Source organism: Canis lupus, chromosome 5 (genome assembly GCF_048164855.1).
Source record: "Canis lupus baileyi chromosome 5, mCanLup2.hap1, whole genome shotgun sequence".
Lineage (NCBI taxonomy): Eukaryota > Metazoa > Chordata > Mammalia > Carnivora > Canidae > Canis > Canis lupus.
Genome location: NC_132842.1, coordinates 76,887,664 through 76,915,233, shown reverse-complemented (window position 1 = coordinate 76,915,233; position 27,570 = coordinate 76,887,664). Strand labels below are relative to the sequence as shown.

Sequence of the window (27,570 nt, the reverse complement as noted above, 5' to 3'; positions counted from 1 at the left end):
GAGCAAGAATCAATGAGTCATGAAAGCCTGGACCAAAGGCCAGAGGGGAAGAAGGGAAAAAGATGAAAAATTGACTAACTAGAGCAGAAATACTAGGCTAAGCTTCCTGAGGATAGCATTGTGGCAGAGCAAAAAAAATGAAACAAAACAAAACAAAACACAAACCACTGCTCTGAGTTTCCTGGCAGTCCGAGCAAAGAGGGAAACAAGATGAGTTACAAATTGTATGGGAAGTAGCAAACATGTGATCAAGCATACAAAACCTGGGGCCAGACTGTTATTTTGAAGTCCACGTCTACCATACCCTAGTCATGTGAACTTAGGCGTTATTTAACTTCTCTATGCTTCTGGCTCTTCATCTGAAAAATGGAGATGATATAATGAAACCTCTCTCTTTGGGGTCATTGGGAGAATTAAATGAGTTAAAGCATTTTCAGTTCTTATAACAGGTCTGTCGTGTACTAAATTCTATGTAGGAATCAGCTATTACTATAGTCTGATGGAAAGAATTAGTTTAGTGACTTGGGAGAGAAGAATCTTTCTCGGGGAATGTATTAAACAAGGGACACCCTCCCCCCAGCTAATAAGGTGGGCTGTTTTTATGACATCCGCTGGGCCATGGGTCACATGATTATTTCTCTTATTGGCTTTTGGACCAGACAAGCTTTGGCATCCTACTCACTGGGGAACTCGGGGGATAGGTTGCTTGGGGGTAACCTAGGGCCCTAGGTCTCTTTCTGCTGACCTCTCCACAGGACAGGTAAGTGTCACAGCAAGAGCAAAGGGTTTGGTGTTAAACAGACCCAGGTACATTTGTTAACCTCTCTAGGCCAGTTTCTTCATTCACACAGCAGACACAATAGCAAACAGGACCTACCTCAGAGAGTTGCCATAAAGATTATATGAAAGAATTCTACAAAGCACTTTGCCCTAATATGAGTGTATATATATACATATCTATGTATATATAGAATATATAAATATAATATAATATAATATATATTTAAATACAGTTGATTCGGCAGGTGAATTGTTACACACTCCTTAGCAGATTCCGACTTCCATGGGCACCGTCCTGCTGCCATAATAACTGGTACTGTAGGAAGACTGTAGTGCATGAGCACTCACATAATAAGGAAGACCCCAAGAAAATAAAACAAGGAATCTTGCCTGAGACCAAGAGAGTCAAGACAATAACTTTTTTTTAAGGTAATTTCGTTTTCTTTTTTAAGACTTTATTTATTTCAGAGAGAGTAAGAGAGCACAAGCAGGGGGAGGGGCAGATGGAGAAGGAGAAGCAGGCTCCCTGCTGAGCAGGGAACCCAATGCGGGACTCGATCCCAGAACCCCTGGGATCATGACCTGAGCCAACGCTTAACTGACTAAGCTACCCAGGCGCCCCAGGAGAATAACTTTTAGTACTTCAAAAATTAGAACACAAATGGTACATTTCTCCCAGAATGTGGCCCTGGCTGATCAAATTATCATTTCTCTGCTTCTGGCTGGAATTCCCTTGGCTCAATGCAGTGTGGTGTGCAGCCCAGGCTGACCCATTTTTGGAACCACGCTGGCCTGGAAAGGTGCCACAGCACCAGAATGACCACCGTGTCACAGCAACAGACCCTGTTTTTGAGGGGAATTGAGGACATGAAGCTCCCCCTTAGGCTTCCCCGTGATGGGTGGCAAGCACTGTGCTGAGCTTCACACACATTACCTTGTCCAGCCCCCATGACAGCTTCATGGGGGGAGCCCTATTCAGAATCACACTTTACATATAAGAAACCTGAGGATCAGAGAAGCAAAATGACCTGCTTATGGTCACACAGCTAAGAAGTGGCAGAGATGTGTCTGACACTATTATGTGTTCTTAACCACTCGTCCACACTGCATCTCCCCTCCGGTCTGACCCAGGACCTTGTCTCTGGAGCCAACCTCTCTCTTGCCAGGCTGTTTTCATCAAGGATCTAGGAAATACTGCTGCTAGGACCACCTACTCCTCCTGCCTGGCCTCAGGGCAGCCCCTTACCCTGGGTGAACTAGCTCACGGGCAAGACAGACAAAATTCACTGGGGTGACTCAAGCTGATCAGAAGCTCCGAGTGGATGGAAAATCAGCCCCATCACTGTTCCCTGAGTTCAGCCTGCAGCTCTTACTTGCTCAGCCTCATGGTTGGTCCCTCTGCCTCCAGGCTTCCCCAGCTCCATTCCTCCCTTCATCCACAGCCAGAGCGATTGCTCTCCACACTTATCTACCCAAGTCATTCCCCTAATGAATAATCTTCAATATTTCCTGCTGTCCCCAGTTTAAGGTTCAAAGTCAATAGCTTGGGTGAGCTCCCAAGGCCCGGCCTACTCTTCCAACCCTCTTTCCTCTCAGGCATCCTTGCCATTGCCCCCCGCCCCCCATGGCTCCAAACATTCATGATTGGCAGCCTCAGAGCCTTCACACATAGTTTCCTATGTGATCGGAGATGAACAAATGTGTGGATGAGCTGCCTGCCAGGCCTAAGGTGGGCTGCAAGGCTGTCAGGTGACTTTAGCCTCACCTTCTCCAGGTGGCTTCAAAGGCTTCCTGCCATTTGATGGAGGCTTTCTTACTGAGTTTTGGGGTGGGGTGGGGTGGGGGAGTTTACACACCATCCACCTGGGAAAGGACCCCTCAGGAAGAGACCACCAGCACCTTTGGCTCAGTGCAGAGGCTTGGAAATGAGGACCTTATCATGCACCCACTCTATGGTCAGAGGCTAAGGTGTCAGGGAGGTGACATGCTAAAGCAGCAAAGAGGATCTAGATTTCCCACCATTCTGTGTGATACCTGTGTCCAAGCTTTTCACAGCTGCCCTAAGCTTGAGACAGAATTCACTTCTGGATGTTTATAATGTATACAGTGGCCAGAGTGCCCTCCCAGAGCCAGCACAGGCTTTTCCCACTGCCCACGAGCAAAGGAAAATTTGTTCTGAACGAGGAAGATACCCACCCACGTTGGATTTCCGCGCCTCTCTCTGGGGCCCCTCCGCCACCTGGTGGTCATCTCTGGAATAGACCAGGGTCTCTGAACGCCCCTCTGAGGAAGGAGGTCTCGTGTGGGTCCGCTTAACAGCAGCAACATCCCAAAGGGTGTTGGGATTTTCATCCCAGGCTACGTCCTCCTCCGCAGAGCTCACCTGCGCCTGAGGCTCTGAGAAAGGCAGAAGTCGATTCTGTCTCACTGTGGAATCTTGAGTATCACTGCCACTCTCTGGGCTCAGTTTTCTCATCATTACAAAAGGGACAGGAGGGGCTTGGGCCCTACCAGCTCTGATATTTTAGGATCTATGCCTAAGGTTCACCAAGCTGGGACGCCTTGGCTCAGTCGGTTAAGCATCTGACTCTTGGTTTCGTCTATGGTCTTGATCTCAGGGTCATGGGATCAAGCCCCACATATGGCTGGACACTCAGTACAGAATTTGCCTGCCTCTCTCCCTCACCCTCTGCCCTTCCCCCGCCCCAAAAAATAAACAAAATCTTTATAAAGTTCACCAGGTGACACATGACTCTGGCTCCTGCCTTAGCTCAGTGGGCAGATATAAATTTCTGGAGGGCTGGGAAGTCACTGACTTGTTCACTCTCTATACCAAGTGCTTTGTACATGGAAGATGCTGCATTGAATTTGGAGCTATATTAATAGAAGCACTACATGTTCAGTGAAGGAGGTGATAGTCCTTCTGTCCATGTCGGGAGTCCTGTGTTCCCCCCTCCTTAATCCCTCTAATTGGGATTAGAACTTTGACCCGGACATAGAGAAAATGTAATTTGTCCCTAGGAGAATGAACAAAATAATGGCTGAGGGAGGACCACAAAACTACATTTTATGGGGGACAGTGGAAGAAGTCAGAATATTGACTCTGTTATTAAAAAAAAAAAAAAAACACTTAAGGCGCCCAAGTGTCTGCCCTCAAACATCTGAAGAGGGCATCAGGGGAAAAGGAGTAGGTGAACTAGGAATCAGGGGCTACTACTTTAAGGGACAGAATTTTCTTCCCCAAAACCAAGAGAGGCTTTCAGTCTGAGATAAGGAACAGAGCTGCATTTGAATCTCAATCTGTCCTTAAGTAATTTTGTAACCTTGGACAAGTTCCTTCATCACATTAAAACTGGGTCTTCTCCTATGTAAAATGGGTATTATATGGAGCATGCAGGATCAGTGAGAATGGAATGATATAAAACACTTTTTAAAATGCCGAGTGCAGGGGTGCCTGGCTGGTTCAGTTGGTGAAGCATCTGACTCTTGGTTTCAGCTCAGGTCATGATCTCAGGGTCGTGAGACCGAGCCTTGAGTCAGCGGGGAGTCTGCTTCAGATTCTCTTCCTCTCCCTTGGCCCCTCTCTCTGTCTCTGCCTCTCAAATAAATAAATAAATCTAAAAAGATCATTTAAGGGATCCCTGGATGGCTCAGCGGGTTAGAGCCTGCCTTTGGCCCAGGGCGTGATCCTGGAGTCCCAGGATTGAGTCCCACATCGAGCTCCCTGCATGGAGCCTGCTTCTGCTTTCTCTCTCTCTCTCTCTCTCTCTGTCTCTCATGAATAAATTTTTAAAAAAGTCTTTAAAATAAAATAAATTTCTTAAAAAAAATAATAAAAAAGAAAATAAAAAGATCATTTAAAAATGCCTAGTGCCGGGTGAGTGAGCTACGGTTAATAAAATAGAAAGGTAGTGAGCCCCCTGTCACTGGACAGGTGAGCAGAGGCTTGAGGATGGTTGGTAGGAGTGGTGAGGAATCAAGCAACTGGTACAATGTGGCTCAGGACGGCAGCGCGGGCTGATAGCTAGCAGTTTTGGCCCTTGGGTCGGTCGCATTGACTAGATGTGAATCTTGACTTTGCTATTTACTTGCTGTGATACCTCGGGACGATTACTTAACCCTTCCAAGCCTCCATCTCCCCATCTGCAGAATGAGCATCATAGTAGCTTACACTTTAAGCTAGCTGTTTGGCGGCGGGGGGGTGGGGGGATGTCAAAGAGGTAAAGCAATCAAAAGGTGTGAGCTACTGCTCTGACATTAGCCGTCTGATTGGGGTTGTCCTAGATGAACTTGAAGGTCCTCTTCCATCTGATAGTCTCCCGGTCTGGAATCCCTGGGGTGCCCTGGGGAAGCAGGTAAATCCATTGTTCTAAGACTCCCAGATGCAAAGGACTACTTGCATCTGCTCCCTGCTGGGCATGGTCCCTTCCCTTGCCCCACAAGCCAGCCCTGCCTGGGACAGAGGTGACTGGAATGGCACCTGAGGAAGCTGTGGGGGCGGGGCACAGGATGGGGCACGGGACAGGCGCAGGGGAGGACAGGCAATCTGGCTTTCTAATCTGCTCGTGCACTTTGGTCTCCAGATAAACTATGAGCTCTGTGAGGGAAGCAACTGCCATATAGGGCATAGAAATTAGCCAATAGTGTGGGAGAGGATCAGAGGTTGCCAACTGGTGGCCCAGGGGCCAAATCCAGCTCACAGGTTTGTTTTCTGGTTGGCATAGTAGCACAGTGGTTTGTTTGTTTATTAGTTGTCAACCTTCAAAATGAGGAGACTGCACAGAAAATCCAGATTCCTCACTCTGTTAAAACAGCACTAGCACGTTTCTGCACAACACGAGTCAGTTGGGGATGAGTAGTGGCTCACGTTAAGATAGAGCATGTGAGTTCTGGGTCGCCAGAGTCCCCACATCTCCCTATTGTGTCACAGCCAGTCTGCTTTACTCACTTATGAACAACCCCCACAGTCCCTGAGTTTATGACTCCTGGGAAAGAGCCAAGAGCACCGGCTTTGCAATGTTTCGGGACAATGGGTTGTCCCAGCCGAGTTATGTGACTCATTAGTGCTCCAAACTTCTTTTGCCCATCTGTAAAAGGGGCATAAGTACCCGGACTCCCCACAGGGCCGATCTGAATATTAAATAAGGCTATGTCTGTAAAGTACCTGGAACGTAGTAGGTGCTCAGCAAAATTCTTCCTGAGTAAGCAGTGGTCCGGTCTCACTCAAGAACATCCCCTGGGTTTTTTTTTTTTTTTTTTATGTTTTTAAAGATTTATTTATTTATTTATTTATTTATTTTTATGATAGACACAGAGAGAGAGAGAGAAAGAGGCAGAGACACAGGAGGAGGGAGAAGCAGGCTCCATGCCGGGAGCCCGAAGTGGGACTCGATCCTGGGACTCCAGGATCACGCCCTGGGCCAAAGGCAGGCGCCAAGCCGCTGAGCCACCCAGGGATCCCCCATCCCCTGGTTTTGAATGCTACAGGGCTGGGCACAGTGCCAAGCCACAACCACCCTGGGAGGCTGACATTACTGTTACCCAAATTGTAGAGAGCACAGAGACAGAAAGGAATTAAATGGAAGAGCTGAGATAGGTAGCCCAGGCTGTCTGATTCCCAAACCTGTCTTTTGTTTACTACCTTATGCTGCCCCTCATAGCCACGTGGTGTTTTGACCCTGGCCTCATCCACCAGTGGATTCTAGGGTGTAACTATATGGGAATTTTAGCTCCACTGCTTTCTAGAAGCACGACACTAGGCACGTTATTTACTTTCTTGGGACTTCTGGTTCTTTATCTGGAGGATAATAAAAGTACCAACTTTATGTGAGTTAAATGAGTTAATATTCATAAAATGCTTTGGGCAGGATCTGGGACACAGTAGAAACTCAATAAACGCTAGCTATTATTATTATTATTAGCTATTATTATTATTATACAGAGATCAAGGAGAGTCCCTGTGGAGCTGAGTCTGATAAGAGATCATGGGCCAGAGTGACATGTGCTGGAAGGAGCCTGGCTGTGAGAGCAAGAGAGGGGTGATGGTTAATTTTATGTGACAACTTGTCTGCACCACAATGCCCAGATATTTGGTCAAACATGATTCTGGATGTTTCTGTGAGGGGGTTTTTGGATGAATGTACATTTAAGTCAATGGACTTTGAATAAAGCAGATTGCTCTCCATAACGTGGGTGGGCCTTGTCCAATCAATTGAAAGCTTGACTAGAACAAAAGGCTGACCTTCCCTAAGCAACAGGAAATTCTCCAGAAGATGGCCTTCGGACTTTATCTGCAATATTGGCTCTTTCTGGTTCGATAGCAGCCTGCCTTTGGATGAGAAGTGCAACTTATTTTCTGAATCTCCCACCTATTGGCCTCTGCAATTGTGTGAGCCAATTCCTTGAAATAAATATTTTTCTCTACATACGCACATCATATTGGTTCTGTTGCTCTGCAGAACTCTACTACATGGTTGGCGGTAGTATCAGTATCTCTGCCAGAGCAGGCATCCTTATCAGGTTTGGTGCTGCTAGCTCAGAGGAGGTGCCAAGGGCTTTGCCCCTGTCCTCAGTGGATGTAACAGTTCTTCAATGATTGGGATGTATTTACTATTAGGATCCCACAAAGCTGGGAGAGACAGCACTTATAGAGGCTTACAGAATCAGGATTCAAAAACTGCCTAATCTGAGGCGCCTGGGTGGCTCAGTCAGTTAGGTGTCTGCCTTCGGCTCAGGTCATGATCTCGGGGTCCTGGGATGGAGTCCCATGTTAGACTTCCATGCTCAGCGGGGAGCCTGCTTCTCCCTCTGCCACTCTCCCTCTCTTGCTCTCATGTTCTCTCTCTGTTGAATAAAAAAAAAAAAAATCATCTTTTAAAAACTGCTTAACCTGCAGAATATGTAGGAACCTATAAGGAGAAATGTAGCATGGATCATTGAAAATTCCTGCCCTTGGTTTCAATTTCACAGGTAATAGAAGCAGGGGCCAGGGGCAGAAGAGTGAAGCCAGCTTAAAAGCACTGGGTGGGTACAAAATTTAATGCTTTTAGGGGTGCCTGGCTGGCTCAGTCGGTAGAGCATGGGACTTTTTTTTTTTTTTAAGATTTTATTTATTTATTTGAGAGAGAGAGAGAGAGAGAAAGAGAGAGGATGAGCAGGGTGAGGAGCAGAGGAAAAAGCAGGCTCCCTGCTCAGCAGGGAGCCCGATGTGGGGCTCCATCCCAGGACTCCAGGATCATGACCTGAGTGGAAGGCAAACATTTAACCAACTGAGGCACCCAGGCTCCCTGAGCATGGGACTCTTGATCTTAGGGGTCTTGAGTTCAAGCCCCAAATTGGGCATGGAGCTTATAAAAAAAAAAAAAAAAAAAGATTTAGTGCTTTTAGTCTGACCACAAGTACAATATGGGCCAATTCCTTCCTCAGTTATGTTAAAAGAAGAAAGGTTGAGGTGAGGCTGATCGGCCTGGGGAAGCACAGTCCTGGCATCCAGGTTTCAGTAAACAGGATCAAGGGCGGCTGGGTGGCTCAGCGGTTTAGCGCCACCTTCAGCCTGGGGCCTGATCCTGGAGACCCCGGATCAAGTTCCAAGTTAGGCTTCCTGGATGGAGCCTGCTTCTCCCGCTGCCTGTGTCTCTGCCTCTCCCTCTCTCTCTTTCTCTCTCTCTCTCTCTGTCTCTCATTAATAAATAAATAAAAAGTCTTAGAAAAAATAAAACAGGATCAAGTCATATACACAGAAGTTACTAGAAATCAGATTTTGGGTGCGCCTGGGTGGCTGAGTTAGTTAAGCATCCGACTCTTGATTTAGGCTCAGATCATGATCTCAGGGTCTTGAGATGGAGCCTGCCCCCCCAAAAAAAATCAGGCTCTGTGTTCAGCAGGGGGTCTGCTTGAGATTATCTCTCCTTCTCCCTCTGCCCCTCCTTTGCTCCAGTCCATGCAGGCTCTCTCTCTAAAATAAATAAATAAATCTTAAAAAAAAAAAAAAAAAGAAGAAGAAAGAATCAATCAATCAGAGTTGGCCCCATTGGGAAGAACAGTCAATGCTGACCAACGATGGGCTAGATGTCTCATGGAAACTGATCTCCCCATTACCAGGAACGTTCCAGAAAGTATCCCTTGTTGGTGGTGTAACCAAGATAGAGCTGGGAAGAGAAAGAACATGCACTTCGGATGGGACAGAGTGAGATTCAAATGGTGAGTCACCCTCTCTGAGCCTTCATTTCCTCTGCTGCCACATGGTCCCGCAGACCTCACGGAGTGCTTGCACCACACTGGAAATCCCTGGGTCACTATGTCTCACAGCAGCCAACGAACACAAGCTGTTTATCACACTTGTTGGCCCATCCCCCCGCCCAAGGCCCCAGGCCTGCGCCAGAGTGCTTCATGCGGCTCAGCCTACGGAAGGGCAAGGTAGCAGGAGAGAGGTGTGCCTTCCCGTGTCTGTCGGGATGTGTTCAGCAGCAGGAAACAGAGAACTCAGCCAACGGGGTTTAAACCATAGGACTGTCACTGTTCGGTTACCAAGAAATCTGAGACGGGTGGTCCCCAGGATGCTCCAGTCCTCAGTGATGCGGTCAAGGAACTGGGGGACTTGCTCTTTCCCCTCCACCATCCTCGGGGCATCCGGGAGGTTTTCCTGCAGAATCACAGTATGGTTACCCAAGCATCCCCTCCTCTTGGGACTTCTCCCAAGCAGGAGGATTTTTTTTTTCCTTCCCTGTCTCTCTTTCCCTGAAGAAGTATCTTTCTTCTTCAAGCCCCCTGCCGGCTTCCCCTTACATCTTGCACGACCGACTTGGTCTGGTTTGCTTGGTACTTTTTGTGGGTTGTCCTGATGTTTGCAGGTCCTGGGAACCCCCTCAGTCCATCTGTCCAGTTCAGCTCCCTGCTTACATCCCATTGGCCAGTGCTGGCTCACATGTCTATCCCTTGACCAATCCCCAGCAAGGGGTATGGAAATACCCCAACTGACCTAAATCAATGAGGATCCACCTCTTGGCAGGGGCAGGGTGCGCTGTCGTTGGAACTGATCTGGGGTTCTGTGGGCAAGAAAGCAGGATTGGCTGGTAGGTGGGCACCCTGCCGTGTTTGCCACACTTGCTTCAATCAGAAAGGAGCAGAGCTGTCTCCTAGCCAAGGCTCTGCTCCCTCTCCTTCACCCTGCCCACTATCATGCTGTGTGTGTGTGTGTGTGTGTGTGACTAAGTGTGAAAGAATTAGGAGCATGACAAGGATGTTGGGGGAGAGGGCGTGGAGGAGAAAGACTTCAAATACAGGCTTCCTCTGCGGTCGTGGGAAACAAGTTTATTTTTAATTTCACCTTCATGTGGCCTAATTAGTGTGCGGTTCTCCAGGCATGATACCCCAAAAGGCAGTTTTCAGGTAATAATGACAAAGATCAGAAAACAGCTGATCTTTCTCCTAAGCTGGCCTCTCCTTGGACTGTCAGTGTGTAGAGACTAGGGAGGAGGGAGTCATCTGAACAAAAGGACAGAGGGGCGGGGTTGAGTGCAGGCTGGGAGGTCAGTCCCAGCCCTGGCTCCTTGGAGACACTGGGGTCACCCAGTGTCCTCACTCACCTCTTGCATCAGCTACACTCAGGACAGAACTGTTCCAAGTCTGACCTAGGTCTACCTGACACTAAATCTCATGATTTGTGAGGTGCCAGCCCCAGGGCCAGTCACGTTCTCTCAAAATTCTAAAGATGAAGACACTGAGAACCAGTCATTTGTAAACCTGGAAATGGTGTTCGATTCATTCATTCAAATATTTATTGAGTAGGTACTATGTGCCAGGCACTATGGTGTACTGGGTATCAAACAGCGAACATGACACTTAAGATCTCCACCCCGAAGAAGCTAACATTCTAGAGATGGCAGGCAGACAATAAGCAAAACTAACACATACACATTGTTATTAGCAATAAGTATAATAAAAAAAATAAAGTCAAGAGAAGGGGATAGAAAATGACTAGGTACATGTGGGCAGAGGTGTTTGCTTTTTTTTTTTTTTTTTTTTAAATCCAGGGTCTGCAAACTATAGCCTGTGAGCTGGCACCTATTTCAGTAAATAACATTTTATTGGAATATAGCCAAGCTTGTTTACTTACATAGTGTCTATGGCTGCCTTCACGCCACAATGACAGAGATGAGCAATCGGAAGAGAGATGATATGATCTACAAAGATGAAAATACTATCTGGCCCTTAAAAAAAGTTTGCCTTCCCAATGAGATACCACTTCACACCCACTAGAGTGGCTATCATCAAAAACCAAATACCCAGTACCAGTGAGGATGTGGACAAACTGGAGCCCTTATGCACTGCTAATAGGAATGTAAAATGGAGCTGCCACTTTGGAGGACAGTCTGGCAGTTCCTTAAAGGATAACCATAGAGGGCAGCCCTGGTGGCTCAGCGGTTTAGCGCTGCCTTCAGCCCAGGGTGTGATCCCGGAGACCCAGGATCGAGTCCCATGTCAGGCTCCCTGCATGGAGCTTGCTTCTGCCTCTGCCTGTGTCTCTGTCTCTGTGTGTGTTTGTCTCTCATGAATAAATAAGTAAAATCTTTTTTTTTTTTAAAGGATAACCATAGAGTTACCATATGACCCAGCAATTCCATCCCTGGGTGTGTGCCCAAGAGAAATAAAAACATGTGTCTATGCAAAAATTTGTACAAGAACATGCACAGCAGCATTATTTATCATGGGAAAAAGTGGAAACAACCCCTATGTCAATCAATGGATGAATAAGTAAAATGTGGTATAGCCATACAGTTGATTAGCTGGCAATAAAAAGAAATAGTGTACATGCTCTGATATGGATGAGCTGTGAAAACACTATGCTAAACAAAAGAAGCCAGTTACAAAAGAGCACAGATTGTATGATTCCATTTGTGTGAAGTGTCCAGAAGAGGCAATCTATAGAGACACACACTAGATTAATGATTGTCTAGGAACAGGGAGGCTGAAGAGTGTTGGGTAAGGGTTCAGGGATTTCTTTGCGGTGATGAATTGTTGTGATGGTTTTACAACTCTGAAATACTAAAAGCCATTGACTTGTAAACTTTCAGTGGGTGAATTGTTTGGTGTATGACTTATGTCTCAATAAAGCCATGTTTTAGAAGGTTTATTAATTTTGTTCTAGATGGTCAAGGAAGGCCTCTGAGGAAGTGGCCTTTGAGCTTCTTCTATAATTGGCTCCAAATTCTCAAAGTAAAAGATGACATCTTACTGACCACTTATGTACCAGACACTTGCATAGCATTTTATATTTACTACCTCATTAAATCCCCACAAAAATCCTATGGCTTAGATACTGTCAATCTCATTTAACAGATGAAGAAATTGGAGCACAGAGAGGATAGGCGACTTTTCCTAGGTCACATAGCTGATAAATGGCAGAACAAAGATTCAATTCTGGCTGTTTCTGACCTCAAAGCCTATGTCCACTGAGCTAACCACTGAGCTATGCATCCTTGTCCAATTTCTGAACTCCTAATGCTTCCCAGACCAGGAAGATGGCTCAAAGAGCGAGCAGATGGTAAAGAGAGCACAGCCTTAAAAGAAGGTAAGGAAGGACAAGCCAGGTGCAGAGGAGAGCAATGAACGACTGAGAGGTGTCTCTGGGCTCAGGGAGAGAACTCACAGGGGGAGTAAGACACTAACATAGAGGTCCCCAAACTTTAGAGAGCTAGAAATCTGCTACAAGTCAGAGAGAGGCTTATTTAAAATTCAGATTCCTGGGCCTCACTGTCAGAGGTCTGATTTAATGGGTCTGAATTAGGGACCAGGAATCCAGTGTTAACAAGCTCCCTGGTCCCTGGATCTAATGCAGATGGTCCAGGAAGTACACTATGAGATGTCCAGCAGGAACTTCAAGGTCAACATAAGACTTCTCTGTGTGCTCCTCCCCACCTCCCATTTTGGCATCCCTCTTTTGCCTCCCTTCCTGATATCCCATAGTCCTGGCTCTCATTCTTCTCTCTGTGTCCAGAGACCCACTGAGCATGACAGACCTCCCAGTTTTTATTCCTGCGAGGACCACCTGGTGTGTCCTTGCCTACCTTCTTTTGCTCCGCTCCATCTCCCCCAAGAGGCCTCATCCCATCTCCCCCCTTCTTTAGCCTCCCATCCCACAAAGGCTCAGCTTTTCGGAGGCTGCTGAAGTGTCTCCTTTTTATGAAATCTTTCCTAACAATCGGAACATTTCATTGCATCTATAAAATGGGGATGAAGAGCAAACAAGAAAACGTGCACGAGGAACATTGTAGGCATTCCATAAATAGTGGCTATTGTTTTTATACATACCTACTACTATCCCAATTTTACAGGTGAGGAGAGCAAGGCAAAGGAGCCTTCAAAAAAACTTGCCTAAGGCCTCCCAGCTAGAATTCGGTAGTACTTGAATTTGAACTGAGGTATCAGGTGCTCAGCTTTAACCATCATGAGACCAGCTTTCATTGTTATGAGGCTCCAGTGAGAGAAGAGATGCCAGGACTCCAGCATGGAGCTGGGCCTGTGGTGGGTGCTCAGTAAATGCTGGAGACTGAAGTGGATTGAAAGGTTCATCCAGGGAGAGGGGGGGATATTACTCGAAGACCTCACTGACCATGACGTCTCATGCTTTTTATTTGACAAGACTCAACATCTTAATACCTCTGATGAAAATAAAATCTCTGATGAGAGGGGATTCCCTGGGTGGCTCAGCAGTTTAGTGCCTGCCTTCAGCCTAGGGCGTGATCCTGGAGTCCTGGAATCGGGTCCTGCATTGGGCTCCCTACATGGAGCCTGCTTCTCCCTCTGCCTATGTCTCTGCCCCTCTCTCTATGTCTCTCATGAATAAATAAACAAAATGTTTAAAAAAAAAAAAAGATCTCTGATGAGAACAGGATATAAAAAAATAATTCATGAAACAAAATTCAGAACAGTCTCCCACCCAAAGCTTGGTGGGTCTAAAGCCTGTCAATCTATATCATTGAGGGTGATTGGAGGTGTTAACTCAGAACATTAAGGTGATGCGGAGACACTGAGGAAGGAGCAAGGGTACGGGGTAGTTGATCTGCGTGCTATTTTCTAATCAAGGTGCCACATGGAACGGAGAGCCCTCTATCCTGACTGCAAATTCTCTTTCAGCTCAATTCATTAACCTCATATACCTTCCTCCTCTGAGCTCCATACAAAACCTGGGTAGACCAGAAAGCCTCCCATTTGAACCTAGGATCTCTCTGCAGAGTCAGACAGTTTCCTGTCTGAACCAAATCAATGGGGAATCCCATGGATCACATTTCTCCCAACAGGGATGAGCCGTGAAAACAGTACGCAAAGGGACATCTTCGATCTTGTTCCCCTTCACAAAGTTGCCCCACTTGGAGGGGGGGCCCCAGAAGTCAAGAAGACAACAAGAACACTCACTGAACAATTCTATTGATGGAACCAAAACCCAAGACATCAGGATTGACCCAAATCTCAGGAAAACGAAACAAGACAATTCCAGCTGGGTTACAGGACACACCGGATGACAAGAGTCACCAGCAAATCAGACTAGGAGGCTTTCCGGACGTGGACAACCCTCTGAAACGCTTGCCGAAACTCTTCGTTAAACACAGTGTATATTATTGGGTTGATGAGAGAGTTGAGATAGCCTAGCCAGGTGAAGAAGTCAAAGAGGGCTGGGTGGAGCCAGCAGGAGGCCCGGCAGATGGGGAGGACCAGAGATGCAACAAAGAAGGGCAGCCAGCAGACGATAAAGGCCCCCAGGATGATCCCCAGGGTTTTGGTGGCTTTTCTTTCTCGGGCCGCCGAAATCCTCTTGCGCTCCAGGACACCCTCGGCCAGCTTGACTTGCACGTGGTTGAAAAAGAGAGGGGGGCCGGCCGCATGCGAGCGCCCCTCTTGGAGGCTGGGGCTCAGGGAGCAGAGCGAGGACCCCGCGGAGCCCGTGATGAGCTGCGCTGTGGTGAAGCGCTTCCCGTACAGCGAAGGCGGATTCAGGATGCGGTTCCGGGCAGCCACGTAGATGCGGCCATAGAGGATGATGAGCAGCACGGACGGGATGTAGAAGGCCCCGCACGTGGAGTAGATGGTGTAGGAGATCTGAGATGTGTTCACCTGGCAGTCCGACATCTCCTCCTGAGCTTTGGCCTGCCGCCAGAAGAGCGGAGGGATGGAGATGCAGATGGAGATGACCCAGACGGTGGCGATCATGACAGCTGCCCGGCCCGCTGTGCGGCGCTTACTATACTCCAGGGCATCGGTGATGGCCCAGTACCTGTCCAGAGCGATGACACAGAGATGCAGGATGGAGGCCGTGCAGCATGTGATGTCAGAAGACAGCCAGATGTCACACAGGATTTGGCCAAAGCTCCAGGTGCGGGTGGTGGTATAGACGATGCTGATGGGCATGACCAAGATGGACACTAAGAGGTCAGTCATGGCCAGGGAGCCAATGAGATAGTTAGCCGGGGTGTGGAGCTTCCTGGTGAGGAAGATGGTGGTGAGCACAAAGGCGTTCGAGAGGGCTGTGGCCATCGTGATGATGGAGAGGAGCAGAGCGAGAGAGATCTTGAGGGCCTGGAGTGTCTCTGGACCCCAGGCCTCTGGGGTTTCCGTAGCATTCAGGGATCTGTTGGAGGCCTCCTGGAGAAGGCCTTCCAGTGACTGGTTTGGCGGGGACATTCTAGGTGGCTCTCTCTTCCCACAGACTTGGACACACGCAGCTCTCTTCACAGTTGTCCTGCCTACGGGACGAGGTCATCCTTCTGCTTCATGCTGGTGGGGGGCCCTCCATCAGAACAGCCCACACTGAGAAGACCTCAAGACTTGACTATTTGAAGAACAGTGAGGTGACGGCTGGTAGTTAAAAGTCTTTCCTAAACCAGATGAATCCCAAGATGTCTCACTATTCTGGACCTTTGCCCAGCAAATGTTCAAGCCCAGGGGACACATGCTGAATTTGTTAGACATCTACCAGGATATCACACCAGTGTGGGCAGTGCTTTGGGATTCTCGCTTTTGGCATTTTTTGGCTCCTTCCAAAGCTTGAGGGATAAATGTGTTTAATGAGAACTTTAGAATTCCCCCCCATCCTATTCTGAGAAGAGTCTGGGTTTCAGATTTCCTCTGGGGAACTTTTAAAACTAGGGACAAAAAGAAGTACCGGCAGATTCAGAGAAGCAGTCCAGTCAACAGTTCACCATTTTCCTAGGTTCATCTTGACACATCACGAGGCACTTAATTTTGGTTCCTGTCCCACTGATCATTTCGAGCCTAAACAGACAAAACATTCTGGTTACCAAGACCTGAAGTATGCATGAGCTAGGAGAAGGCAAAACAAGCCGATCACTGTGGGTTCATCCAGAAGGGTACATGTTCAGAGCTCTGGGGCTTAAAAAAGAAAAAAGGAAAGAGTTAGGTTCTAGAAGGACAATTTAGATACTCAAGACAAACCGTGAGTTTAAAAGCATACTGCTTAGAGCTGGCAGTGGCGCAGTGAAGCTGGCATGGTCCAAAGTGTCAGGAGAATACAGGGGAGGGCAATGTGTCCCACCCCCACAATTCCCAGAGAGGGCAGAGCTGCTGGAAGCATCACAGGCTTATTATAAATACATGAAATCAGCTTTGTTCATTATGAATCAGAAACCATCATTCTATTTGTTCAGCAACAATGAAAACTAAACAAAATAACTCCATGCACAGAAAAAAAGAAAAAAAAAAGGGTCACCAGGAAAGATACCAATTTTTTACAATATATTTCTCTAGGAATTGGGGAGGAGGAGGTGACCTTTCTTTTATTCCTAAAAATTTTCCAGATTTCCTGGAGTGAGCATGCATGATTCTTAAACACAAAAGCAAAACCAAAAACACCTTTTGGTTGGCAGAGAAGTTAATTGCAAAAATCAAAACCCCAGACATTTTTCATGGTGAAAGTTCAAATCCAGAAAATCTATTCGGCTTTCTAAACGGAAACTGGTAATTTCATCACAAAAAAAAAAAAAAAAAAACCAAAAAACTTTGAAGGCTCATTTTCTCCTCTGTATGCTCCTGACCTTGAATCTGGGTTTTAGTATTTGAGACATGGGCAAGCCAAGGGGTTCTTGGAGCTTGGGACCCCTGGTACAGATGATTGGGGTAAGGTAAACCAGAGGGCACTCTGTGTCAGGCCCATCTCTGGAAGACCCGATGAAGTCTCTGGGGCTCAAGGGCAGCTTCTGGAGTATGGGGTTGACAAGAAGAGTACCAAGACCCCTAGCCCCATCCACACTCCTACCAATTCTTCCCCTGGCTCGTATGGAATACTACAATCCACCAGGAATCCCTATGATTCATTTGATTTCTTCCAGGTTCCACCATGAGAGCATTCAAAGCCTGACAGGGAAAATAGACGTAGCTTCAAGGACCCTGGGACGGAACTGGCCAGGCAGATTTATATATACACACTTTTAAAATGTGATTATGTATGAATTTGTTTCATAGTTTGTACGTTTTCCAACTCAATATATTTGGAACTTTGTCCCATCACAGTCATTCCCATAACATCATTCGTAAGGGCCGCATTTTGCCTCAATGGGTGGCTACATTAAGAAGAATGGTTTCAGGGATGCTTGGATGGCTCAGCAGTTGAGCATCTGCCTTCGGCTCAGGGCATGATCCCAGGATCCAGGATCAAGTCCCACATCGGGCTCCCTGCATGCAGCCTGCTTCTCCCTTTGCCTATGTCTTTGCCTCCCTCTCTCTGTCTCTCATGAATGAATAAATAAATCTTTAAAAAAAAAAAAAGAGGGGTTTCAATAGTCAAGGTCAAGGAGGTCTATAGTCAAGGAGGGACTCCTGATGGCACTTCTGATGGCTGGAAAGGCAAGAGCAAAGGTCCAGAGAGCCAGGGTTGGGTAGCAGAGAAGGCTCAAGAGGTGGCTGGCACCAGAGGTGGGAGGCAGGTGGGTACAGGGGAGGCTTGGATGAACAATCTGGGTTCCAATCCCTATTCTCTCCCCACCCTCCTGTATGACCTCCTGTATGACCTTGGGCAAGTCCCTTACCCCTTTCTGAGTCTCAGATTTTGTCATTAAAACAGTGGCCCCCTACCTGTCTCCCAGGGCTGCGGTGGAGCTTCCATTGCTCCTGGCAAGGCCAGCCTTTGAAACCCAGTAAACACTGAGTGATGTCAAGACTCATTACCATCTGACTCCCTGTCCCTACAGCTTGACACTTGACTCAGATTTGTCAGAAAAGTTCAGTCTGTGTTTGTTGATTGACTGATTTTTAAATCACTAAGAACTTAAACTACTGCAATGCAATAGTTTCTCTTCTACTCCTCAAACCGTGGGGACTTCATCTTCAAAAAACATCTTCTAGGGCATCTGGATGGCTCTTGAGCGTCTGCCTTTGGCTCAGATTGTGATCCCAGGGTCCTGGGATCAAGTCTTACATTGGGCTCCCTGCATGGAGCCTGCTTCTCTCTGTGTCTCTCATGAATAATAATAATAAAAAAAAATCTTCAAAAAATTTAAATAAATAAAGAAAAATCTTCCTAGAGGAGGAGGCAGTCTCAGTTTAAGAAAAACAATCTGTTTGTTTTTTTAAAATATTTTTATTTATTTATCCATGAGAGACACAGAGAGAGAGAGAGGCAGAGACATAGGCAGAGGGAGAAGCAGGCTCCATGCAGGGGGCCTGACATGGGACTTGATCCCAGGTCTCCAGAATCACGTCCTGGACTGAAGGCGGCACTAAACCACTGAGTCACCAGGGCTGCCCTGTTTTGTTTTTTTAATGTAGGCTCTACTCCAGCATGGAGCCCAGTGTGGGGCTTGAGCTCACAACCCTGAAATTGAGATCTGAGCTGAGATCGAAAGTCAGACGCCTAACCCACTGAGCCACCCAGGTGCCCCAAGAAAACCAATCTTAATCTGCACAAAAAGACATTCCCAAAGTTTAAAGGATATTATTATTATGTATTTCACAGAGCTCTTTCTGTGTTCACAGGGCTAGTCCTGGGGCCAAGTCACCCACTGTGATGTGGGCAATCTGGCCCCCACCTTACATATGAGCAGAGAGGGGATATCACCTGCCCAAAGTCACCCAGCTGGAAGTGGAAAAACTGGGTCCAGAGCCACTTCTGAAATCTCTGTTCTCCACACTGCACTGAACAGGGAGAAGAGCCTCAAGGCACATGTGCTTCTAGGAGTGAAACTGGTTTGGGGCCTCACAGTGATCGGTGAAAATGAGGCCCTCTCCGACCCTCTCACTCCACCTCAAAAGCCTCTGGCTGAAGTTCTCCTCTCACTTGAGTTCACACTGGAAATGTGAAGTTGGGTTGGACTGTGTGGAGCTTTCTTCCTTCTAGACAGACTAGGTGCAGTCATTTCTCATGCAGGGCTTATGCTTGCCTCATAGACCCATACGGCTGCCCCCTTGGGTTCCAGGCATTCCAATGACCTCACTCAGTGAAAGGCGTGGGCTCGGAAAGGCCTGGGAGGTTGGTGGGTGACATCTTGGGAAGGACAGGGTGGCTTGCTTTGGTCAGGAATGCGGGGCTGGAATTTTGAGGGAAGCCACATGATTCTGAAGCCATCCCCCTCCTCTCCTGCCTGCTGTCCTTCCCCACCCTCAACGAAGTTGGGGGGATTTCCCATAATCCAGCTACCTTTGGAGACAAAGACCGTAGCTCTATAAGCAACTCCCTCCCCTATCACCCTTCAAACAATAAAACAAAAATAGAAATGAACACAACAGTGAGATACCATATTCACCCAGCAGACAGTAAAACATCTTAAATCTGACCATTGTCACGTCATCCAGTAGGGTGTGGACCAGCAGGAATTGTCGCCTACCACTAGCAGAGCGTAAATCGGAGGAATCTCCTTAGCAAACAATCTGATGTTATCTCTTAAAGCTAAAGATGCAATGATTACCTCATAGCCCAGTAATTTTGCTCCCCGGTATACATCACAGGGAAACTCTACTCTGTGTTCATCAGCAGAGAGGAACGAGCACGGTCACGGTGGCATTGTCAGAAACAAACAACTAGAAACCACCCAAATGTCCAAACACAACACAGTTGAAGCAAACCTGAGTAAGCCAAAGCTGCTTGCATCAAAGTGGGTACTTCTCACAAACAACACTTACTATCAGAGTCAGAAACACGTAGGAAGAAATAAAATATTTATTAAAAAAATTTTTTTTAATAAAATGTTTAGAGATATAAATACATATTGGCAAACCCATAAGGAAAAGCAAGGAAACATTAAGTATAAAATCCAGGATTGTAGTCACCTCCGGAGGGGAAAGAACACAGGAATTAGATTGTGGAGGGGTTTTAACCGTATCAGTGATGATGTATTTTTTAAGGTGGTGGGAGGTACATGGATGTTTATCATTCTTTGAACTGTGCGTATATTACATATACACTATTTTGTAGGGTATGGTATATTTGCAATTATTTTTGCTTAAACAATCAATTTTGTACATTAAAAAAAAAAAAAAAAAAGAGGGTAGCCCCGGTGGTGCAGCGGTTTAGCGCCGCCTGCAGCCCAGGGTGTGATCCTGGAGACCCCAGATCAAGTCCCACATAGGGCTCCCTGCATGGAGCCTGCTTCTCCCTCTCCCTGTGTCTCTGCCTCTCTCTCTCTGTCTCTCATGATTAAATAAATAAAATCTTAAAAAAAAAAAGAACCATACTACCAGCAATAACACTGATACATTTGGATATAGCAATACCTGTTGATATATTTGAATCCAGAAGACCTGGGTTCTGGTCCCAGCTCTGTCAAGGACCAGCAGATAACTGAGGACAAGTCATGACTTCTCTTTGACCCTCAGTTTCTTCTCTGATAAAATGGGAATATAAAAAAAAAAAAAAAAGGAATATAATTTGCTGCCCCCAAAGGATGTTTAGTGCTTCCAATAAGATCATGTATGTGATGTGCACTAATTGTAGAGACCTGGACAAATGTAATGAGGATATAGAGATGGCAGGCCGTGGCTAAAAGCATACAATTAAAAAAAAAAAAGATTTGGGACGCCTGGGTGGCCCAGCGGTTTGGCGCCTGCCTTCCGCCCAGGACATGATCCTGGGGTCCTGGGATCGAGTCCCACATCGGGCTCCCTGCTTCTCCCTCTGCCTGTGTCTCTGCCTTTCTCTGTGTGTCTCTCATGAATAAATAAATAAAATCTTTAAAAATAAATAAAAAATTTTAAACAGGATTTATTTATTTGAGAGAGAGAGAGGGAGATAAAGACAGCAAGTATGAGCAAGGGGAGGGGCAGAGGGAGAGGGAGAGGGAGATAGAATATTCAAGCAGACTCCCTGCTGAGCATGGAGCCCAATGCCAGGACCCTGAGATCATGGCCTGAGCCAAAATCAAGAGCCAAACACTTAACCGAATGAGCCCCCCAGGCACCCCCAAAAACATACATTTTAAGTCAGGGAGGATCAAGTTCCAATTCCTGTTGCTCTACTTTCTTGCTGTGGCCACTGGGCAAGTCATTTAAGCTCTCTGGACCTACACAGCCTCAGTGATGGACATGATAATCCATCCCCTACAGGAGCTTGGGGAGAACTGGTAAGAATATGGATCTAAATACCTGACATAGTAAATGATGACTTTTCTGGTTTCTCTATGATGTGTCCAATCAAATTCAAGTCTGTAGGCAACAAAGTCTCTTCTGTCCGCTGTCCAACAAGCCATCACTGTCCATTTTATTTTATTTTACTTTATTTTTTTAAAGATTTATTTATTTATTCATTCAGAGAGAGCAAGAGAGAGGCAGAGACACAGGGAGAGGGAGAAGCAGGCTCCATGCAGGAAGCCCGATGCGGGACTCGATCCCGGGTCTCCAGGATCACACCCCAGGCTGCAGGCGGCGCTAAACCGCTGCGCCACCGGGGCTGCCCCACTGTCCATTTTAGCGAGTGATGTCTGCCACTGTAAGAACTACCAGCCATACCAGGGAGCTTCTCCCTTGCCCACCATACTCCAAGGAGCCATCGAGGCAGGAGCAAGGACTCCCCTCAGCCTAGTAGTGTCTCCCCTAGAGTCTAGACCACATAGACCCGAGCCACACCATACACCCCCAGCTTTAGCATCTCTGCAGCAAGATGGAGGGGAAAAAGCAGATTCTCGATCTCAATTCTGAGCATAGCTAATTGGACCAGGTGGACGCATGACCCCAAAGGAGCCAACCAGATTCTCTCCTGGGAATTTAGCAAGGTGACTGTGAGCAGCTGGGTAGATTGACGATGGAGGAGGAGCAACCTGCGAGCCAAGGATTCTGAGGCTGAAGTCTAGCCATGGCCATGACCAAAGCCAGGGCAAGTTTGGGGGCAGCTGAAAAGCCAATTGGTAAATAAGAAAACAGGTCTGCAGAGAGAGGCAGGAGAAGGGAGAAGACAGAGAAAAGAGCAGAGAGACAGGGGAGCCACCTACCTCAAGAGAGGAGTAAGGAACCTTCTAGACCACATGGCACTCCTTCCTATTTTGGGATGTCCATGAGCAACCTCTGTACCCAGGAAACCGAATTTATACCAGCTCCTCATTTTTTCCTAGTGGAGCCAGTTCAAATGGACTGAGAAACAGTCTAACAGGTCCTGAAGAGTGGTAATAAGACAGGATTTCCAGTTCCTTTCCCCCAAACAATCCCCACTGTGGGGTGGAGGCCAATCATTTCACCTCCTGGGTTTTTCTTCTTCATTTGTAAATTGGGGTAATAGCACCTTTCTCCCAGAACTGCTCTGTGTATTCAGTGGGAAGGATCCATCCCTGGACAGTGGCTGGTCCACAGTAGGGGCTCTTTGCAGCCCTCTTAACAAGTGCTTCCTACACAGGGCTCATTTGGTTTACAGAAAGGTCAGTCACCTCCTCTTCCTGAAGGATCTTTTTTAACAGAGTCATAAAACATTGCCAGAAACCAAGAGGATATATGGGTTTAATGTATCCTCAGAAGCCAGTCTCATCCTTTGAGAAGAAAAACAAAACAAAACAAAAAACCAAAAAAACCCAAGGCTCTGTGATAAAGATTTGTTGCAGTAGGATTAAAACAAACAAACAAACAAAACAAAAACAAACAAACAAATAACAGAGAAATTCCTGTCTGTTCTTTCTCTAGAAGCTGTTTGGTATGGCTGAGTGAGCCCTGGATGGGGAAATCATTCTCTACAAATCTAAAGAGTGCTTTATATTTTACAAAGTACATCCACAGCTGTTATCCATCTCTTCTCTAAGGCAGGGGACCTCCCTCAGCCTCAGTTTCCTCCTCTGTAGAATCAGGGTATCAAGTTTATCTTTTGGGGGTGTCATGAACATGAAATAATATATGTGGAAAAAACTAGAAAAGTGTTAACGTGTGTGTGTGTGTGTGTATCTGAGTGCAAGGCTTGACCTATAATTAATATCTTAAGCGAATCCATCTTTCACCTGTTTCTCTAATTATAAAATCTGAGAGGGGATCCCTGGGTGGCTCAGTGGTTGAGCATCTGCCTTCAGTCCAGGGCTCACCCTAGAGTCCAGGGATCGAGTCCCATGTCGGGCTCCCGGCAGGGGGCCTGCTTCTCCCTCTGCCTGTGTCTCTGCCTCTCTCTGTGTGTCTCTCATGAATAAATAAGATCTTAAAAAATAAAAGAGAGAATACCAAAAAAAAAAAAAAAAATCTGGGAAATACAGAAAATAAAAAATAGACCTCTGACCAAAACCTCCTACTCCCAGCTCTATAACCAACAAACACCTGCATGTATGTCCACCAAAACACTTGTGCAAGAATTGTTCATACAGGCATTGTTTAACCACCACAAACTGAAAACTATCCAGACATCACAGTAGAATGTGTAAATGAATTGTGGCATGTTCGTAAGTAGAATATTATACATCAGTGAGAAGGAACACCAGCTCCCTGCTACACATGACCACATGGAAGAGGCAGTCATATGACACACCATGTGTGACTCAAATGTCATAAAGTTCAAGAACAGTCAATACTGACCTATACTGATGGAAGTCATACTAGGGTGTTGCCCTTGAGGGGAGGGGGGGTACAGTGACTGGAAGGGAGCTTGACAGCAGCTTCTGGGTGAAGGTCATGTTCTATTTCTTGAGCTGGGCGTGTTCGCCTTGTGAAAGTTCATCAGGCTGTATGCTTGTGTTTGGGGCACTTTTGTTCTTGTGAACAGTCTACCCAAAGGAGGAGTGGTTAAGTGCCTCGGGGCCTAAGAACCTTTATCACCAGTTCTATTGGTCAAAGGGAAACCCTGGGCTTGTCACTTGACCTCTGAGCTGTTTCCTCATGTGGGAAATGGGGAGGAGGGTCGCGCCCGGCTGGCTCAGTCGGTGGAGTGTGCGACTCTTCATCTTGGGGTTGTGAGTTCGAGGCCCGCATTGGGTGTGGGTAGAGATTGCTTAAAAATAAAATCTGGGGTGCCTGGGTGGTTGAGTCAGGGGAGCATGCGACTCTTGGTCTTGGGGTGTGAGCTTGAGCCCCGCAGTGAATGTAGAAATTACTTAAAAATAAAATTTTGGGGAAAAAAAAGAAAGAAAATGTGGACAGTAACAGCACCGACCTCAAGCTGCTGTCACGTTTAAGTGAGCTGAACAGAAAGCCCAGCCGCAGAGTCAACAATCCATCGGCTACAGTTAGTTATAATTAACAGTCCCTCCCTGGCAAACCTGATTTAGAAGGAACACGTTAAACGACGCGGTCCGATCCAATCGGCTGAGATGGTCGATACCCAGAGAGGTGGGTGTCTCGTCTGAGACCACACCGCAGGTTCAGCACCCGTGCTCAGCTCAGGTGCTTGGACTACCCCGTGCTGCCTCCACTTACCCCTGTCAAAAGGAAGGGTGTATTTCCTTGTCCTCTGAGTCTGGGCTCAGCATGAACTAGCTATGGTCAACAGCACGAGACAGAAGCGACAGGGAGCCAGGTCCAGATTTAGTCCTCAAGGGCCTGTGCGGGTTGCTTGCGCTCTGCCACTGCCACTGCCACATGCATGGGCGAGCCCGCTGGTCTCTAGGGGGGCAAAGACACAGGGAGCAGAGCCCTCACTCCAGCCAACTGCCCCGGCCAAAGCTATGTCACTCCCTTACAATCCTCCAGTGGCTCCCACGGCACCTGGGATCCAGTCCCAGCTTGGTCTAAGGGAGCCTCGTGAACTGGTCTTTATTTACATTTCCAGCATCGTCTCCTGACCCCACTGGCTGCGACCTTGGCACTCCAGCAACAGATCTGCCAGTTTCCCTGCCAGCACCCTGCTGCCATGAGCTCCAATGCTGCTTTCTGCTCTGAACCTCTGTCCCTGTTTGTGTCCTCTGCCTGGAAAGAATCCCCCGCTCGGCCCTCCGGTTGGTTGCCTAATCCAAGTCACACTTCAGCACTAAGCTCTGGCACGTCCCCAGGAAGCCTTCCCTAACCTTCCCCCAGCTCCACTTTGATTAGATACCCTGCTTCTGGATGCCTACCACCACAGCTCTTACCACGCTGGACTGTCTCTATCACTGGACCTTGAGTGCAGGGACCACGTCTTATTTAACCCCGAGAGCCCTGACACTTGGCCCAGAGCAAGAGATCAGCACCTGGTTATGAAAGTCTCCCCGAACTGCTGAGGATGGGCTCTGAGAACAAAGCCTGGCCTGAGAAGCGGGAGCCTTGATCTTTTGCTTGGTTCTGCCATGAACTCTCCGTGGCCTCAGATAAGTCAGTTCCTGCTCTGGGCCTCGGTTTCTCCATCCTTAAACTGCAAAGTTTGGACCAGATCAGAGATTTTCTGGCTGTGAGAATCTCCTGGGGGAGCTTTAAAACAAATATTGTTTAAAAAATACAAATGTCCAGACCTTAGCCCCCAAGGGGTAGAGCTCAGGCACCGTAAATTTTCAAAGCTCCCTACATGCTTCCAGGGGAATGAGAACCCCTGGCCTGGCTGATCCCTGGTCATCTTTATCACTGACAATCTGATTATCTTTAAACAAAAATCCAAGACAGGTGGAGCCTGTTTTCCAGACCTTTGCAACAGCTAGGGAAGTCTGAGAATGCAAGCCCTTCCTTCTTACAGCTTTGCACTAAGTTATTATCAGCCTTCAGTAGGGAAGGGACCACCTTGAATGACCAAATAAACGTGTTGCATAAAGGCTCTTGCCATTGTGGTTGACAACTCCCTGGATTTTCTCCCATGCTTGTGGGAAAGAGGGCAGAGGGGTTTTAAACTCTCCCCATGTGGGGCACCACGGCGTCTACCTTTGGCTCAGTTCGTGATCCCAGGGTCCTGGGATCGAGTCCCACATCAGGCTTCCTGCAGGGCGCCTATTCCCCCTTTGCCTATGTCTCTGCCTCTGTGTGTCTCTCATGAATAAATAAATAAAATCTTTTTTAAAAATTTAAAAAAAACCTCTCACCATGTACTTCTAATACCACTGCCTGGGGGCAGAGTTAGTATTCCCATTTTACAGATGATAAAACTGAGATCCAGAGAGGTGAAATGACTAGCCCAAGGCCACACGGGTAATACGTGATACAGTTGGGATTGAGAGCCAGTGCTGAGAAACCCTAGCATAGCCACTCCATGGCCACATATGGACATTGAGGGCTTCAAATGTGGCCACAGAGATGTGCTGGAGTGTAAAACACACCGAGTTTCAAAGAGTTTAAAAAAGAATGTATAATATCTAATAATTTTTATATCAGTTACTTGATAATATTTTGGGTATCTTGAGTAAATAAAATATAAGTGAAATTTACTTTTTTTTTTTTTTTTTTACATAGCTACCTCTAAATTTTCTAAATCTGAAATAACCTTTGTGGCTTGCTTTCTATTTCTATTGGATGACGATGCTCTAGAACCAGTGGTTCTCAACAGGGGTGAGATCGCCCCCTACGGGTCACTTTGGGGACTCTGTCCTCGGGGAACTCCGGCCATCCAGGGGCAGGCTTGGGACACAGTACAGGGCGCTATATGCACAGGCAGTCGTAGCAAAGCAACAGCAGGTGCTATTATGAACTTACTATGTGTGCCAGGCACTGTTTTAAACATTTCTCCTTTATCAACTCATTTTAAGGCTGATCCCACCCTCTGAAGTCAATTCTACTGGCATTATTCCCATTTCCCAGGGCAGAGAACTGCAGCTCAGAGACGCGGCTTGTCTAAGGCCCTGCAGACCTAGGAGAGGAGCCTGCTTGCTCGCCTCCCCTGCCACACCGCTCAGGAAAGGTGAGTCAGTTCCTTTCCTCACTGCACAAATACCCCACACGAGCCTGCACACACTCACAAATTCTTTGCTGGGGACCTGTTCTGTGCCAGGCTCCATCACTCCCACCTGAAGGGGCCTCTGCCCCCCTCCAGCCCTCCACCCTGGGAGCATGCAGGAGCTCTCCCTCCAGCCGACACAGCATGCAATCCTCCACCTGCCTTCTCCACACAGCCCAGAGGGAGGGCAGGGGCAGCCGCTCACCGTAGCACACCTCACACTGGGATGAGCACACGGGCTACCTACAGATCTTATGAACGTGCAGGTTCTCATTCCGTGGGACCGGAAGGGGACCTGAGATTCAGCATTCTTCCCAGATGATGTGGCTGCTCCATGCACCACAATGAGCTGTGCAAGGGACAGTAGTAATGTCAGCTCTAGGACTTAAGAAGGACCTGAGTGTGGGACACCTGGGTGGCTCAGTGGTTGGGCGTCTGCCTTCAGCTCAGGGCATGATCCTGGAGTCCCAGGATTGAATCCCACATCGGGCTCCCTGCATGAAGCCTGCTTCTCCCTCTGCCTGTGTCTCTGCCTCTCTCCCTGTGTCTCTCATGAATAAATAAAT

The 27,570-nt window shown here is 47.3% G+C and overlaps 1 protein-coding gene and 1 long non-coding RNA gene across 8 annotated transcripts in view; one reads left to right on the top strand and one right to left on the bottom strand.

The window, feature by feature from the left end:
* Positions 1-1,018: 1,018 nt before the first annotated feature.
* LOC140634224 (uncharacterized) overlaps positions 1,019-27,570 on the top strand; it is a 42,223-nt gene continuing 15,671 nt past the window's right edge. The window contains exons 1-3 of one of the 3 annotated variants that reach the window (XR_012031744.1): positions 1,019-1,209; positions 8,881-8,979; positions 26,869-26,968. This is a non-coding gene — a long non-coding RNA (uncharacterized lncRNA). Of the gene's footprint in view, positions 1,210-8,880; positions 8,980-18,762; positions 19,919-24,943; positions 26,069-26,868; positions 26,969-27,570 lie in introns of those variants that run through there. The other 2 variants (XR_012031743.1, XR_012031742.1) reach the window with 2 other exon arrangements.
* The window catches only part of HTR1D (5-hydroxytryptamine receptor 1D), a 29,403-nt gene continuing 12,366 nt past the window's right edge, over positions 10,534-27,570 (bottom strand). For 4 of the 5 annotated variants that reach the window (XM_072827871.1, XM_072827872.1, XM_072827873.1 and 1 more), the window contains one exon: positions 10,534-16,047. In XM_072827871.1, coding sequence (XP_072683972.1) covers positions 14,323-15,456 — 1,134 coding nt within the window. In that variant the 5' untranslated portion in view covers positions 15,457-16,047 and the 3' untranslated portion in view covers positions 10,534-14,322. Of the gene's footprint in view, positions 16,165-27,570 lie in introns of all 5 variants that reach the window. The other variant, XM_072827874.1, reaches the window with a different exon arrangement.